General features: G+C 38.0%; 1 protein-coding gene across 8 annotated transcripts in view; it reads left to right on the top strand.

Annotated features, from left to right (window-relative positions):
- The window catches only part of SOX6 (SRY-box transcription factor 6), a 368,657-nt gene that overhangs the window by 261,353 nt on the left and 89,753 nt on the right, over positions 1–17,551 (top strand). For 6 of the 8 annotated variants that reach the window (XM_066187619.1, XM_066187613.1, XM_066187615.1 and 3 more), the window contains 2 exons: positions 8,166–8,289; positions 16,664–16,743. In XM_066187619.1, the coding sequence (XP_066043716.1) occupies positions 8,166–8,289; positions 16,664–16,743 (204 nt within the window). The remainder of the gene's footprint in view (positions 1–8,165; positions 8,290–16,663; positions 16,744–17,551) is intronic. The other 2 variants (XM_066187620.1, XM_066187618.1) reach the window with 1 other exon arrangement.

Here is a 17,551-nt window from a genome sequence, read left to right as displayed (position 1 = left end):
ATTTCAGAAATATACAGGAGCAGGAATACTCTCACTGGATGTGAGTAACTCCTTTGACCTAGTCTCTTGAATATTATGCATTTAGGCTTGAGGAAAAATAGCAACCCTTGCCTCTCCTTCTCTTTGAATTTAATCTTCTTTATTAAAAATACCAGTAGAAATCAACCACAGGACTGGGTGGAATGGGAAAAGTGTCTCCTTTTTTTGCACCTGTGCTTCACTTCCACCCTTGTATTCTGCCATTATGAAAGTGTTGGAGGGCTAAACTGGGCAGTGCTGGAATGGACCAGCTCAAAACTGCCTTCTGGTTTTCCAACAGAGTATGTCCCTACTTAGCCCTAGCTCTGTACCTCGGGTGGCTCTTGGTAGAATTGTGTGGTAAACATTTACAAACAGCAGATGACAATGGAATTGGTTCCTATCCACCATGCATCACCACTTCTGCCACTGGAAAAGAAATCCAGGCCTCCTTGGGGGTCCTCCTGTGTGAACTGTAGCTGTACTGCTCTCTCCTGATTGGGTCTTTGAGCTTGAATTAATTAATACTTGTAAAATATGTTAGTAGGTCCTTATGTAGTGACATTATAATATAGTTACAAATCTTGGAATATCAGTGAAAATATACAAAGCTTTAAAAAAAATATGCTGCTCAGGACAAAATTCTTCCCATAGTGAAGAAAATGGCAGAATTCCCATTTTTATCAGTGCTCTCCTGAATTTCAGATATATTCTATATTTGTTTAAATGTGTTCTATTTTGTTGCACCTTTTTTTGCCTCTACAGTGCAGAAGGATTTTTTTTATCAGTCATTGAAAGATGTTTTTGTTTTTATTCCTACTTCTGCTGGACATTCTCTTTAAAGTGAAAGACAATCATTCCTTTAGTAACCATCAGTTCTGTGGTCTGACATGATTTTTTTATACCATACATTGAGGGAATTAGTTTCATGTTAATAATTAGTGATGGTAAGTATTCAAAAAAAAAAAAAGAATTCTGTCTTGAAAAGATGTGTGGGGAAAAACTGTGCTCGAAAGTAGCAATGCCAAACACAAATTTTAAAGTATCTCTTGCTCTCAATATTTCCACCAACAGGAAATGTCAATGTACTCCAAAAATCTTGCACATTTTGATATTACCATAAGAACAGAGCTCATAAGGGATTTCTAACATAATTTAGATTTGAGCTGAAGTAATGGCGCTTTCGCGTATAAAAAATATCAACAAGTATCATTAGGCTGCAATATTTTTCTTATTTTGGCATGAATAAGACAAGGTGCAGATGAGAAACATACATCTTCACTAGTCTTTGGAAATATCTGAAATAATTGACTTGCTCAGTCTTCTGTGATGTCTTGGTGACCACTAACTGTGACAATTTGCATAATAGTCAACTCTTCACTTCTGTAGAGATAACTGTTTGTATCTGATTAAAATTAGGACTGTTTTAGTTCTCTTGACTTTTCCAGAAGTTGCAGTAATAGAGATTTGCTGTTATGCTTTAACCAAACAAATGCACACATGGGGATAACAATATGCTGAGTTTATGCAGATTTTACAACACAAATCTGAATAAAATACCCACTAATAGACCCTTAAGGAGTAATAAACACACATGAATTTTCCTTAGTTGCACTTTAAAGTGATTTTAACATACTACTAGACCTTAACAATAATATTTAATTGACAAGATTATGCATTTGTATGGATTGAAAAGGTGGTAGATCTCTAATTCCAAATGAACCATAAATTCACTTTTGCATAACATGTTTTATTTATTTCTCTATAGCAGAGATGTTCTCCATCCCTCCTAGTGAGAGTTTCTTAAAATACAGACAATTTAAATAGATTTAATTACCATTTATCATACTTCTAACTTCATGAGATCATCCTTAGTTGAATTCTATATTTCCAGATAGTTAAGGAGCTAGATAAAACCAGGGCAACATAATGAGAAGCTAATAGAAATGAAATGATATCTAGTGTTTGAAACTGTTCTGTTTTCAGTGATGTTGTCGGTATTTTTCTGCAGCTTCCTTCTTGGTTTTCCAAATAGATGGAATTTAAGTTTATTTAATTTCAAGTTTCAAAGTGGTGAGGAAAAAACATAATAAAAAATAAGGATCCTCTGTTTTGCTGTATGATCATGGTTGCAATTTTCACATTAATGTTGTGGCCACTGCAGTAGACTTAAATCTCCAAATCATGCTGGATGTATTGGACAAATGGAAAAAAAATGATAGGGGAAAAGAAAGAAAATAGCAGTTACAATCCCTTTACAAATTCAATAGTGGGCTACATATTTTTTCCATAGTATTTCCAGTCTGAAATGTTGTCACTTTGCAAATCTATGGCATCTTTTTTTTTAGTTTACTTGCCAACACTTCTCCTGGGATCCCATTGGCAGACATTTTCTTTGTGGCTCATGTACTTTCACTCAGAGGAAACATTTTTCAATTAGACTGTAGATAATTAGATGGCGGATAAATTAGAACACAATATACCTCCCAACACAGACAGATCTCCAGCGATTCTGCATTGCTAGCAGGAGCAGAAAGGAGTCTCTGAATAATTTTCAGTGTGGGAACGACATTGACATGATTATCAGTGTCCTAGCTATGACACAGTGACTGGGGCATCACTTTGGGTCTTCTGGAACCATCGTTCTCCAACTGCCTTTCCTCCTCATGCTGAGCCACAGGAGCTTCCCTGAGATTGTTCCCTAGAGGGGATTTCTCACTTAAGTGTTTGGGTCCACCCTTACATGTTATCTTTACATCAGGGGATGTTGGGCGTTGATGCCATTAAGCCAAATTTACACATAAAGAAGCCAAATCCTTCACAAGTGATCTGGACACCTAACCTGGCCTTGTGGTCACTGTGCTCCACCAGAACAGCACAAATGAAACAGCCACGCCACTCAATTGTAACCAACGGCACTTGCAAAAAAAAAAAAAAAAAAAAAAAAAAAAAAAAAAAAAAAAAAAAATTCCTCTGCAGTTTTCCTAAACAGATCATTTCTGGGACTGTGAAAGGGGTCAGTGATGGCATGAATTCATTAAGGTATTGGAAGAGTTGGGGAAGAGATTTAAGCTCAAACCTGCAGAAATCTTAGCATGTAGCTGCTAAGCACAGTCCCTCTGACTTTCACATACTAAGTTTTCATAAAAGAAGTCCCTACTTCTTATGTAACATGCTGTTTGTGTTCTTGCAGCATCCCCCAAAATTACTCAGTCAAAATAAAATTTAAATTATCAAAACTTCTAATATTTCTTCTCTTACAAAAAATAACAAAGCCCAACATGAGCTATTGAAATAAATAGAAATCTAACAGTGATATGAAAGTAGCAGTGCCATGTATTGCATACAGACTATTTTAAATGCAGCTGAGGTAAATATGTATCATATATAGAATATTAAAAATCCTGCACTAATAGTTCTGGGGGCACAAACACTTCTTTCAGTGCCATTAAGGCTTATTTTAAAATAAATCAAGCTAAAGTACAACCTGTTGAGCTATCAGTTATGACCACTACTTCTATCATATAAACATATTTTGAGCAGTCTGAAAATGCACATCCTTACTTGATATATTGCCATTACCTGGAAATCTGTTACACTGTAATTTCTAAGTGAGAGACTAGAAAATTTCCAACATCTTTTTACTATGGAAATTCAAAGTTCAGTGAGGGCTTAGGTTAAAGTGGTGGTCTGGGTGTACCAATTACTCAAGAAGTTAAGAAGTCTTAGGTAGAAATTAAAATTTAAACTATGAAAAGTCTAAACCTCCCTGTGAAGAGCTTAGGTTCTCACAGGAGCTGGAACATCACACAAACAAAAGATTCTGTTCATCCTAAACTAAAGGAAAAGAAAAAATCTATTCGGTAAATTCAGAGATTGATTTCTCAGCTAACTCGTGTTGGAGTAGTCTGTTAGATGCAAAACAAATCTCATAATTTCCATAGTTTGAGAACAGGGTCCAGCGATCTAATTGGTTGAATAAAGGGATGGCAATAATTTTAAATAGCAATGCTGGATTATTCTAGGCAATTAGAGCATATTTAGCCATTCACACTGCTTATACTAGTGCTGGATGTAATAAAAAAGAAAAGAAGCTTTAAAGAACGGATAAAATACTATAAGGATTGTGCTTACTCTCAAAAAGATGGCACTTTTGCTCTTTACTGAAGTAGATTTTGCAGAGAGAGGCGACTTGCAAAGTTTGATCTTCTAAAGGAAGAGGAATTCATCTGCCATTATAGGGTGGGATTACTTCTGCTCTTGAAACCTGTGATCCTCACAGCTAAGCAGAAATGTGTGAGCTGCATCTTTGCTTGCAGTGCTGCCACCCTTTTCTCTGAATGCCTTTACTTCTCTAAGTGCAATGTTAGTTGTTGTAGAGGCAGCTTTGGTTTTTAAAGATAAAACTCTTCCTCCTCTTCAATCTCACTAAATGTGCTGTGCTCCTTATCCAAAAGAGGCAGATCATTTTAATTCAAAGCATTATTTTTGTATAACATATCACTCTGGCTTACATTTTCCATGTAAAACACTATCAATGACTTTTTAAGAAGGAGGGTTGTTCAGCCAACTTCTCAGATTGTCACTCACAGAACTGTGGGACAAAGCACTGCAGATTTGCCCGGTTTATCAAACAGGCCACCAGCTTTTATTATTTCAGGGAGAATCAAATTGGAAGTTGCTTCTTGAACTAATCAGGGCTGATTTGCTCTAAAGTTGCTTCCTGACTTAGATCTCAGGCAAGGAAGTGCTGTAATCAGTTCCCAAGGGCCGTCAGAGTTGTGATGGGATATTAAAGGAATGGTACACCACCTTTAAAGTGTTCCCTAATCTTGGCAGATTTTTATGTTTAACACAGTTAAACCTGAGCTTGTTATATAGAAACAAAGATTAATTTCATGAGGTAGCTTTATGTAAAAGTCGAATATACTTGAGGTAGCAGGGCTGAATTCTGGAGAGAATATATTCCGGTCACCTCCAGGGTTTGTACATTCAGTTAAAAAGACATACCAGCAGAATTGTTCAAAATCAAATATTTATTACCCATTAAACCCCCCCCCCCCAAAAAAAAAATCACCCAAAACCAACAACAATCCACAAAAAGCCCCTGAAAAAACCAACCCAACAAATAAACCCAAACCCAAAAAACACCCTCAAAAAAACCAACTTCATGAAAGAGAAAATGAGTCCCCCTGAGTGTCTCTGTTTGCATATTAGCCCATAGCATGGGCTCTGCCAAGTTACTCTCTGACTGACTGCTGCAGATGCTCTTTCTCAAGTATTCTGAGTGAGATCTTTAGTGCAAGTCTTTGGGGACAAACAATAGCACCTGTTCCTCACAAGATAGCAGCCCAGTTAGTCCATTCATGTATCTTTAATGAAGCTCTGGGGCAGATGGCAAAAAATGGCATCATCAACGACTTAGCACAGAGGAGACAAAAGGGGAAAGTGCCGATCCAACAATGTGCTATTTTTACGAATGGGAAGAGACAGAGTCAGAGTGTTTCTTGGGCATCTGCTCCCGTCTTGGTTTTCAGAAAGACCTGAGGAACATCTCAGCAATTAAAATTTCTGGGCATGTAGCCGATTTTATGAAGTACACAGATCAACCCCTCCTCCCAATTTCTCCCCTCTCAGTAAAATCAAACCCATTGTCTTCATAAAACTCTAAAGAATAGTAATTGTCAAATATTAAGGAGCTAATGGGATTTTTTTGCATTCATTTTATACTTTTAAATAATTCTGTGATCAGTGACACTTTTACATGCTCCTCCTTCTCAGTGCTTATTTGTGCTTTTCAGTTGACCTGTGCTGTAAATGGACACCTATATGTATATAATAATTCTGTGTGAAACCAACACTTACGTAGGAATAGTATTTCATATGTGCCAGAGGGAAGACCCGGGGGAGGGAATGGCGGCCTTTCAGTATGACCTTTTTTCAGTCTGTATAAGTCTTTTAATTGTAAATCTAAACTTATAGCCTAAATGTAACCTTTAGTCAAAGTTATGTTGATTTACATAGACTGAAGAGCTGTTCCTGCAATCAGAATAGGAAGAATAGCTAGAACTTGAAATGGTAATTCCCCACACTTACATTTGAGAGTTTAGACAAAATCTATACAGCTGAGTAGATCAAAATCTACAGGAATGCATTGTAGGATTTTGTTATGATACATTTCAAATTATGACACAATGGTGTGAAATATTGCAGTGGATATGTTTGCACCTTCACTCAAACCACAGCATTCTGATCTCTTCTGTGTCTTGTAAGGCTGTGTTGGAGTCTTGTACCTTTGCAGCCCCATGTAAATACTTTATGTGGGGGATATTTCTTATGGTTTTGGCTCCATTTGATTAGATGTTATTTAGGAACTGATGGAAATTTGTGCAAGTTGTATTGCATTGAATTTCTTTCAGTACAGTTGATTTTGTCAGACAAACGTGTGGTTTTCCTTTGCTGTCCTCCTGTAGAGCCAATGTATAGAAACACCACACAGCAAAACCAGCACCATTTTATCAGAGCTGAATGCCTGTTCTGGGCACATGGGGATCAACTCCAATTTGACCAAGTTTAATGCGTAACCTAAAACACACAGCCAGGCTTACCTCAGCTAAAATGAGAGAAATAGCTGCGTAAAGCTAGTTTCTTTCACGCCCCAGTGCCATAGCAGTAATTGCACAAAGACCTTTTTATTATAAGTTGATTTTCCTGAGGAATGGATTCAAAAAATACTGTAAAGTGTTTATTTTTTGCTTGACCTTTATTAACCTCCATCTTAGGGCTTTCCCAGGAGAAGAGTTGTTGGTAAATTAATCCTCATAGAGACACACAGTAGCATTTCTGCACTGCATCAGTGGTTGTGAAAGTAATGGGAATATGACAAGAAAATTTGGCACTATTTAAACAATGTCATAGGTCAACATATGGGATTTGACCAAAAAAGTTTTTTAGGAATTAAATGCAAAAAATTGCTTGAAGTGTACTTTAAGTTTTTAATAGTGTTTAATTCCACCGATTTATGGTACGATGAGGGATTTTTTTTTTTTCTGCCTAAACCCTCATTTTTTCCTACACTTACCAGCTTTGATATATAGAGTATTATATGTTTGCTTAACTGCTAATCAGAAAAATCATAGTCAAACCCTTGGGTATGTCCGGGGTTAAGGAATGATGGATAAAAACTCTTTGAGATCCTAGCCACTGTCTTTGAAACACAGGTACCATAAGTTAAGGAACTTGGAAATGAACATGTGGATTTAACAGGCATCATCCTATCACATAATTCTATATGTTGAATAAAAATGCTAGTATAAGGAGAAGGATTTTTTTCCTTGTGCATGTTTGTTGTTTTTTGATACATTTATTACGGTCAAATTAAATTTGATATATTAGGTTTTGTTCTGAAATGGTCTCTGAATGCAGCTCCATAATTGCCAAGCTACATGATAGTGCATAAAGCTATAAAACTGCTTAGACAGACAAGCAATTTACTTCTTATAGTGAGGTGTGTGTGGCAGAGTATGTTAGTTTATTCAGGAGCCAAGATGTTGGAGCCTTAAATCTTAGGAGTAGTGGTGTTGATTAGAAGACTCTTTAGTACTCTGGTGAGATTTTGAAATAACATACCTGAGTTGTTGGTATTTATGTGAACAATACTATGTTGTAAGATCTCAGAATTAAAATTTCCCTAAGGTTACTAAAATCTGAACATCAAAGTTGATACTGCAGTGTTAGGTTGCTTCTAAATGTTTGTTGCTGTGTTTTCTGCTACCAAAGATGAGAAAACTTGGGCAAATTAATAGACATATGTGCTTTTTTTGGACTAGTTTTAATGAAATCTTTGGTATGTTTTGTATTTTTTTTACCTGATGCCAGGACAGGGAATATTAATTGAAAACAAAAAAAGTAAGAGAGGATCAGGAAGAAGTAAGGAAATGTGCAGTTCACTGAGACTGTTACACCTTTGACACTGAGGGAAAACAATGTTTGTGAGGGCTTTGATGTGATAATGTGAAGTTGGCAGGGATTGCATTAAGGTGAAGGTTCTGTGGGACTGTGTGAACGCAAGAACACTATCAGTGCTGGAGAAATACCTGTCAAGACAAATTTGTGCTATTTCTGATCAGAGGCTCTCTTCTGTTTAGCAGGTTCAGGGTCACATGCCTCCGCTCATGATCCCAATTTTTCCACACGACCAGCGGACGCTGGCGGCGGCTGCTGCAGCCCAGCAGGGATTCCTCTTCCCCCCAGGAATAACTTACAAGCCAGGTAAGCTCACAGGGATGATGCGAGGCTATTGCACATTTTAAAACGTTAACTGCAGCTTCTTGTGTGATCTGTCTCATACAGATGATACACAACAGGCAGAGCTGGTTGGAAATTATGTGGAGCTTTTGCAACTCCAGTTGAAAAAAAAAATATTCTGGATTGAAGGAGGTGGATGGACTATTGGTTATTGAACATCAGAATTTTTTTAAACCTAATTTCCACAAAGTCATTTGCTTTAAATATAGTGGCCCACTTGCCTAGCAATTTGCATCTGGTCTGCCCTATGCAAAAGCTACATGTCTATAATTAATTCTGTTATCTTCAGTATATTTGATATTTGTGTTTTGTGGCAGAATTCTTACTCTTTTGTTTGATTTCAATCTGGTAAATAAAAGGTTTCAGTAGTTCAATTCCAGTCATCGTTCAGACTCCTAACAGGTCACATAACCTTGCAGTGAAATATGTTTTGAGATGATTTAGCAAATGTTATGATTTCTTTCTTTTTTTCCTCTGAGTTTACAGGACTCCTGGGGAATTCAATTAGGGATATAATGGTTTGAAGCTACTTTCAGAGCGTCCTTGTAAACAGGGCTTTAAATGTTTAAAGACACTTTGCCAAAGGAATTCAATGTAGGAAGATATTTAAGTAAATAAAAGTCAACCTTATTTTCATTTGTACATTCTTTGTAAGTGACCTCAGTCCAGAAGCAGCAACCTTATTTTACTCATTAATAGTATTCTCTGTCAAGCTGCCTTTAGCATATTAACCTGATAACTAATAACTAAAAAACATAAATAACGAGGTTTTTTTAATTCATTAAATATGAAACGTACAAAGTGAAGCATTGATCCTAGTCCCACTGATGTTAGTGGTGCATTTGCTGTTGACTGTGACAGGAATGGGGTCAAATCCAAAGTAAAGCCTCATAACAGATGATGTAAACAGAATGCTAATTAAAAGCCAGGTTGAACCTAGAATCTTTTCTAGCAAGTTTACTTAATATTGCATGAAATGGGGCCAAGCAGGATTTCAGCAAGTATTTCCATTTGTCCCACTCCCTTCTGTCTCTTTAGTCCAGAGACGATCCTATTTAAACACGGATTCTTTGTCTAGTTATCTTATTTTCAGGTTTTGAAATCCCAAAGTTGTTTTCGTATTTGGCAAACTGGTGCACTGTGTGCTGGAACCAGTTGCTGGGGTTCTGAAAGGCAGACAGCTCTTGATGGTAAAGGATGAGGGTTATTCACACCCCTCACTACCTCACAGCAATTAGGGACCAAAGACAAAGGGTTGCCTGTTGTGGGAATTGCCTACAACACCCTGGCTAGATCTTACTTCTCACAGACAAGAGAAAGAACGTACTTTCCTTGCTTTTCCTGTTTTAATCTGAGATGCCTTCTGAGTAGTGACTGTTAGTGACTTAGCTGATGGCTGTGCTGCCCGCTGAAAGGCGTTATGTTCAATCATGTTGTGTTAATTTTGGCTCTGTAGACTTCTAGGTACAAAAATTACTTAGGAAAGAGAGTTACCAGAGCATTTTCCTGAACATGACCAATTTTCTGGACTTATTCTACAGTGTTCCTTGTGGTACCTATCTAACTTGATCCTGTTGGCCTCCTAACAGGAGGTGATGCAGCTTTAGGGCATTTTCTTACTTGCCAGAATGCAGAAAGAGATGTGTAACCAGAGTTAGGAGAATGACATGCAGGAAGAGGCCTAGATATCTTGGAACACAGTGAAGCTGTTTGCTGGTTAGTGGTTTAATTCCAGATGATGCTAGTAAAAGGCCAGAAGTCACTATGATCTGATTATAACCAGTGGCTTTAAAAAAGATAGAATATTTATATCTTTAATATATATATTAAATTCTACTGCATGTGTGGCAAAGGTAGCTGGGCAGGTCAGTTGCTTCTGTCAGAGACACATCATGATAAAAAAAATGCTGTAACTACACTTGGTATTGATTAATTCCTATTTTTGGCACTCTCGGCACAGTAGTTAAGGAATTAATGAAACTGGAGATTAAGCTATACTCTTTCATAGAGAGGGTTCTTCAAAGTCATTTCTGAGGAATATTTATGAACTTGACTGCTACTACCTGTACTCTTCTACTTTTGTGAGAAATGAAACTTTCACCTACAGAACTGTCTGTTTAGACTTGCTCGTACCTCTGAGGGGAGGCAGGAGATGGATTAACCCTTCAGACACCATTTTCTGTTAGGTTGCACGTTTAGCTTCTCTTTCATTTTACTGCATTTTGATGTTGGCAAGACTGGGTTTTGACCCTGCCAGTTTTAGTCTACATTCAGAAAATACAGTGAGAGGCATTTCAATAATAGGAGCAGTGGGGACTAAGTATGTTTGAAACTGGCTGTGTCATGTAGGGAATGTTGAATATGGTGTGCACAGTCACCTTATTTGCTTTGCCTGCAACACAGGCTAGATTTAAGCTGCCTCCAAAGTGGGAGTAGTGCATCAGTGTTAGTGTGACAGGACAGCCAAGATGAGAAGTCCTTCCTTGGTGTACAAGCAGAGGTATGATTATATGTCTATACAGAAATATCTTCCTGGGCTAAATTGGGAACCAGTTTCATGGCTGTTTAGTTCAATGCCACGGTAGCAGTTACTGAGTACTGTTGCAGATTTGCACACAAATGCTAGGTCTTGGAGGAATAAAATGGTATTCTTTAACAAAATAGAGTAGTTTGTACACTCAACTGAAGGTCCTATAGAAGAGAGGAGAAATTAATAGGTTCTGAGGCCTTTCCAGTACATGTCTTGCTGCTCATGAACTTCTGAGCTCAGCAATCGTTATGAGCAGAAAACTTCAGGACTTGCTGATACACAGGTATGCTAAAGCCTGACAGGAGAAACTTTCCTTCTGCCTGGAAGAATCTATAACACTGAGATGGCTGAAACCCTCCCTCCCCCAGTTTGGAGCTTTAGGAGGTGAAACAGGCCAAAGTTAGCAAGTGCTGATGACAAGTAATAATTGCATTAGAAAAAAAAAATCCCCAAAGTCCCATGCTTCCTTATGTATCTCAAAGTCATGTAACATAATTTTCCGGCATGGTAAGTACTAATTGAGAAATCAGAGCTGCATAGACCACCTAATTAATTTTTTATACATATTTCAGTATTTATACTGTATACCGAATTAATTAAAACTTTAGGGCACTGTGCATCTCAAATGACTGTTGTGACTATTGACCTGCAGGCGTTTGACGAGCCTCGTAGAGTACCTGGTTGTGGGGGTTGCCACTTATTCCAGTGGGAAGCTGAGAGTGGCAGCTGTTAGGAAGCTAATGCCAGCCCAGAGATGCTACGCAGAATTATTTTGCATTCCGAGTACAGCGAAGCAACTGCGCTGGCTTTCTGACTGTGACCACCACACTTACTGCTTGGAACTGGTGGACAGCATGGGTACCATTACACCTCCTCTCCCATTGCAAATTTCCATTCATTTAACCAACCGCACGTATCCAGAGAAATTCAGTGGGCTGGAGTATCCTTGAACGTGATTAGTGTGTCCCCATTAGTGCCCTGGGTCAAGAGGACAAGGCAGTGAGTGGGATGAGGAAGATAAGGATAAGGAAGGACAGTTCCCTCCTCCATCTTTCAGTGACTAAAATATTACTTCAATCAAGTTTTGTGGCTGAGAGGGAAAGGGAAGCAGGATGATGATGGAGTAAAGATATAAAGCAATGCTAGGTAGGAGCCAGACCCTAAGCTGAGCAGATTTCAAACAGAACTATGATTTGCTCTAAGCAGAGGGTGGGAGGGCTGATGTCCATGCCTGTTGCATAATGGCAGTCGGTGTAATTTCAAAATGTATGATCACTTTTGCTTAAAAATGTCCTGCAAATATTTTTTATTGTACCATATCTTTACATCTGGAAAGTATCTCTGAAAGAGATTATTGAAAATGAAGACATTGAGTAGAGTAAAACTCAGTTTAGACAGGTTTGTTGAGTGATATGCTGCAGTGTATTTTCAAAGATTTTTTTCATATTTCATGCAAGAACAATATAAACCCCATGGTTAGAGTGGCTAAGAAACAGCCCCTGTCTATCTACCTATGTCATTTAGCTTTATGCACAAGAATAATTTACCAGAGATTTCGCTACACTGCAATGCACCGTGAAAATGGAAGCTGTTTTCCTAGGCTGGTGGCAGAAACAGAGCCAACATTTTGGCCTGATTCTGTTTCTAGTTGCACCGGGGCAAATCAGAGAATATAATATTATTAGGGAAAGCATGACAAACAAAACTGTCAGGCTTATTGTCATCAGGCTGGACTTCAGAACATTCCAATACTGTGAAATATTTGTCATCAAACTAATTAAACTCCTTGATTACTGTAGCTAATCCACATAACTCACATAATCTTAGATGTGCTGGATTTCTCTGATATCCGACATTGCAATTTCCATTTGGAACAGATCTTTCAGAAGCTTTTTTTCTAAAGGTCTAAGGTGGTTTGGATTTTCCATATCTAAATATTCTTTTTTCTTGGGTAAGTAAGTAGGCTGCTCCTCCTCCTGGCAGGTGAAAACGGGAAGCACACACCAAATCCACTGTGTACTGGGTTGGCCATGTGTCTTTGCATGGCTTCATGAGTCTTTTTTCTAACAGAAATTCCCCAGGACAGAATTAAAGGCTGCCATGTATCCCTTGCTGGGTTTTACTTGGAACAAGGACTTTGTAACCTCAGGATTTGTTGTAGCAATCATATGTGCCTCAATCATAAATATTGATGTAAGAGCTGAAAATGATGGCAGGCAGCTGGATATTGTCAGGTAGGGCTTTGCACTGAAATGTGCAAATTTCATGATTTTGCAAACATTACCTGCAGACAGAAAATTGTAAGGGAAACTGGTTTTGCTGCAAGATGAGAATGGCAGAAGTCAGCAAATCCTAGACAAGGCAGAGCTGCAACAAACCCTAGACAGGACAAACGCATAACTGACGCAGCGCCATCAGACAGGGGAGATGCTGCATGGTATTCCCTTAGCCAGTTACCTCTGTCAACATCTTCTGCAACCCTGACAGCTCTGGACAAGCAAAATTCATGCCCTATGTGGGAATACTGTGGGAGTGGCTGGCTGTATCCCTGCAGCATCCCAACAGCACCTGGGGTATGCTTTGCTCATTGTGTTCATTATGTCTGGAAGGATAGGGCCCTGGAACTGTAGATCTCTTGCAGCTCTTCCAACTCCATTTCCTCTCATTCTGCAAGTGTGAAGAGACAGATTTCAAGTTACAGTCCCAAAATGGGGGAAACATCATCAAGCCAAAAGCTTTGTAGCTCAGACGAGAGTCAGCTTATGTCTTACAATTGTGTTTTAGGAAAGATGGGTAATAAAGCAACACCTTCCCCCTACACTGGGTCTCACAAAAGCCAGACATCCTTCTTTCCTCACAGCTCACAAAGCCTTGATCTGGAAGGTAAGTCTATACATCCTATAAATAAAGTCTGCTAAGCTTCATCTCTTCATCCAAGACAAAAAGAAACATTTACATTATTTCTGTGTAGAATAACACAGCACAATTGCTCACTGCTTTTATTCATTTGAAAATGTTGCTCAACCTGACAAACGAAACAGAAGTCTGGCATAATTTTCCATGGCTTGTAAACACCAATTTATATATAAACAACAGCAGCCAAATGTAAATAGACAATCAGCACAGCAAGGAGATTGAAAGGATCAGTTTGCAAAACATGACAGATTTTCTTCTTCCAGCCTTCTTCTCACTCCTGGTTATCAAAGGCCAGCACACACCAGTACCTTAGGCAGACCTGTTTGAACATGTTCTCCTGCCTTTTGTACAAATTTAAAAGAATGAATCCTCATGCAAGCATTCCGAACCAAGAAACAAATTTGAAAAAAATTGCTACAATACATTGACTGATTTCTTGCCAAGACAGCTATGGAGGAGCTTCTCGATCGGTTCTTGAACTGAGAAAATGAGAGGGGGAAATATGTACCTCTGTAATTAAAGATTAAAACCAGAGCATTCCTTGCATGCTCAGTTTGCTCAAGGGAGAAAGAAGTACCTTTGCTCTGCTTTTACTCCTCGGTGTCAACAAAGTACTCTGGAACTGAAGGAGTATTAATTTTTCTTCTCAGCACAAAGATGCTGCTGACATACCAGGACTTAGCCGTAATTTGACACATTAAAATGAGGGCAAAAAGGGACAGTATTGGGTTTTAATAACAGATTAATGGCATAACTCTATGATTATTTGCCTTCCTGCAACAAAAGACAGCCCTGTAGCCAGCAGGTGAGAAAAGAGAACACTACAGGGTGTGGTGAAGATACTATTAAATTAACTGTGAAGCCAAAAACTCCGTGTGTGTGCGCGTGTGCGCATGTGGGTATAAAATATCTGGCTATTTCAAACCATAGGAGCATGACAGCTGTGAAAAAGGAGTGCCGCAGGGAATTCTTTTAGAGTTTGGTTTTTTTTAAAATATGTTTGACATGGAAAATGTTTTAGTACAAATAAAGCAACTGGTATTGAACTTAAAAAGTGTATGCGGAGGGGGAGGGAGAAAGGAGAGATTGCTGTGTGGAACAGGGATGAATAATTCATGATATTTAAAGAAAGAATGCCTCCGAAATGTTCTGCAAGGCAGTCCATGCTGATAAGTCGGATGGTTATTTTCCCCACCATTTAAAGCATCATTAATTCAACATCTTTGTGATTTTAAAAAAAAAACAAACTTGTAAGATATTTCTGAAAGAAACATTATTTAACTTAGATTAGGATCTTATTTATTCAGATAATTTCATATAAATATGAAAGAGATGAGTGGAATTATTTAACCATAAAGAGACAGCTTAAGTACTTTAAGAAAATAATCTAGAAGTCTTTTTTATTGGTTTTGTTTTTTAAAGAAAAAAAGAAAAAACAGCCAACATCGTTGTGCACTAAAATCAACCTCATGGAATGGGGAAAATAAGAGGAGATGTTTTGAACATTACTCCATAGGACACCAGTACAATATAGTGTTAGTGAATGCATTGTAGCAGAGCTCCATATGCAATCAGAATCCAATTGTTACTGGACTGTGTACAAGCACATACTGTGCTCAATGGCCTGATGAGGTATTATGGATATGATGCAAAGAGACCTTGTGGATTAGACATGTACTATTTATTAAAAAAGTGAAACAACTGAGCATTTTAACTGAGCTGGATTCAGTAGAACTTCATGTGGCAAAAAGTATGAGTTCCAAGGAATCTGGTGACTGCAAAGATTTATTTACTTGAGGGAGTTGATAAAAAAAAATCTAGTTATCGGAATGTCCTGATTATATTATACTGGATTTCTCTATTTTCCCTTATTGCTACATTCTGCTTTCAACATGGAAGAGTTTGTGTAAAATAGACTGATTATTGTAAAAATATCTAAAAAATGCACAGCCTGTTAAAATGTAGCTTGCAGATAGCATATAACACTGATTTTAAAGAAGTGGCTGGAGCCAAAGTGATATTCCATTAAATCACAGTTTCTTATCCATCACTGTATTCATTTTGCTATTACAGAATACACTGCTAAGATATTTCAGCCTTCTTTCCTTCCTTACATTGACTAAGAGCCCAAATGGCCCTATGTGTTGCACATCTGTGGGAGCACCCGTAAATATGCTATAAGACATCACGTTACAATACTTAATTTGGAAATTTTAGTACCTGAATCTTCATGTAACTGAGAACCTGTCTAATCTATTGAATTCAGTAGGCCCCCAGATCCAAGAGAAAATTAAAATTGTATTTCAAGCTATATTAAGAGGTGATTTAATTTTGTTTTTCTCTATGACTACCTTAAAAGAATTGTCCCAAGACAGAGAACCCCAAAGCAAAACAAGAATTCTCAACCTGTGTTGAGCCAAGTTGGGTACTGTCCCAGGAACCACCTGACACTGAAAAGAAATTACCCTGCGTTAAACAGGACTGATATTTCTTGGGGGTATAACAGATTTATTTTTTTTTTAAGAGACATGTGGTAAAATCTATTTTTTTACCCCTGGGAGCCACTGGGGTTTCCTGGGGTATCTTATCTGTGTGTCTGTGGTTGTAAGACCCATTTTGTGCCCAGACTTCCACGCTTGATTTGAACATTAGCTTTTGAAAATGAAAATCATGAGTATCATGTTTTGCCAGTTTGCCTACCAGCTATCTGCTAACAAAAAAAAGTTCCAAGGGAGCATGGCAAGTCCGTGCCCAGCAAAGCCTTTTGTTTTTGCAGATGTTTAGGCTTAGAGGAGTGCTGTGGAGCACAGGCAATCCTAGGGCCTTGTTTGCACTTGTCTGCTGCTATTCTCTGCTCATTGTCTGAACCTGCACGCATTGTTCTCCCGACAGGTGATAACTACCCTGTGCAGTTCATTCCATCAACAATGGCAGCTGCTGCTGCTTCTGGACTCAGCCCTTTACAGCTCCAGGTATGTGCCAGAACAAAAATATGTGGGATCGAAGCCAACATTTTAGGGGAAAACTGCTAACCAGCTGTATGCTAAATAATAGCCTGAATGTTAAATAATTTTTGAGCACAGCCCTGGAGGATTAACACCTTATGTACTTACAGTGCAGCAACGTGCAGCCAACCTTAATACTGTGAGTGAAAGACATTGTTCTGTGTGTTTTATATTGGCAGTTAATGGTATTTTTTTATTTCTATGAACAGTTGATGGGAGATAAGTTCAAAGATCTTTTTGTACTTTATTTTCATGTGGTCGCTCCTCTGTAGCTGCAATGCACTACCTATAATTGGACCAGTCAGTGTATCCAAACAAAAGTGCATTATTGGGTTTTTCTTTTTTCCTTTTTTTTTTTTTTTTTTTTAAACTATGTGGTGCTGACAATACAATAAATTGCAAACTCTTTTAGCTTCTGTATTTAGGTAATCTCAACCTTTCTGTGCATTAAGCTGGTCAGATGCCAAGCATGGTTAGGAGACTCGGTTTGGCCATTTATTTATTTTTTGGCACATATAGAATGAAATGTTTTGAAAGAAAGATTTATGTGCCATATTATTAGCTAGCTTCTTGTGGCAAGAAGTTTTTAATTTCAGAAGAAAAGACACAACAATGTCATAAATAATGAAGAAACAGTCAAAAGCTTTCAGAGTTAAAATGTGTGGAAAGAAAGTGACAGTGAACATGAGAGGCAAGGCCATTAAAGATGCATGTAACTATTTGCAAGTAAACCTTTGAAACCCCTATTTGAGTTAGGTTAGAGTCAGGTTCAGAA

The sequence above is a fragment of the Chamaea fasciata genome, unplaced genomic scaffold, assembly GCF_029207755.1.
Source record: "Chamaea fasciata isolate MVZ Bird 193981 ecotype frontalis unplaced genomic scaffold, bChaFas1.0.hap1 SCAF_7, whole genome shotgun sequence".
NCBI lineage: Eukaryota > Metazoa > Chordata > Aves > Passeriformes > Sylviidae > Chamaea > Chamaea fasciata.
This window is presented reverse-complemented; position numbering and strand designations above follow the sequence as displayed.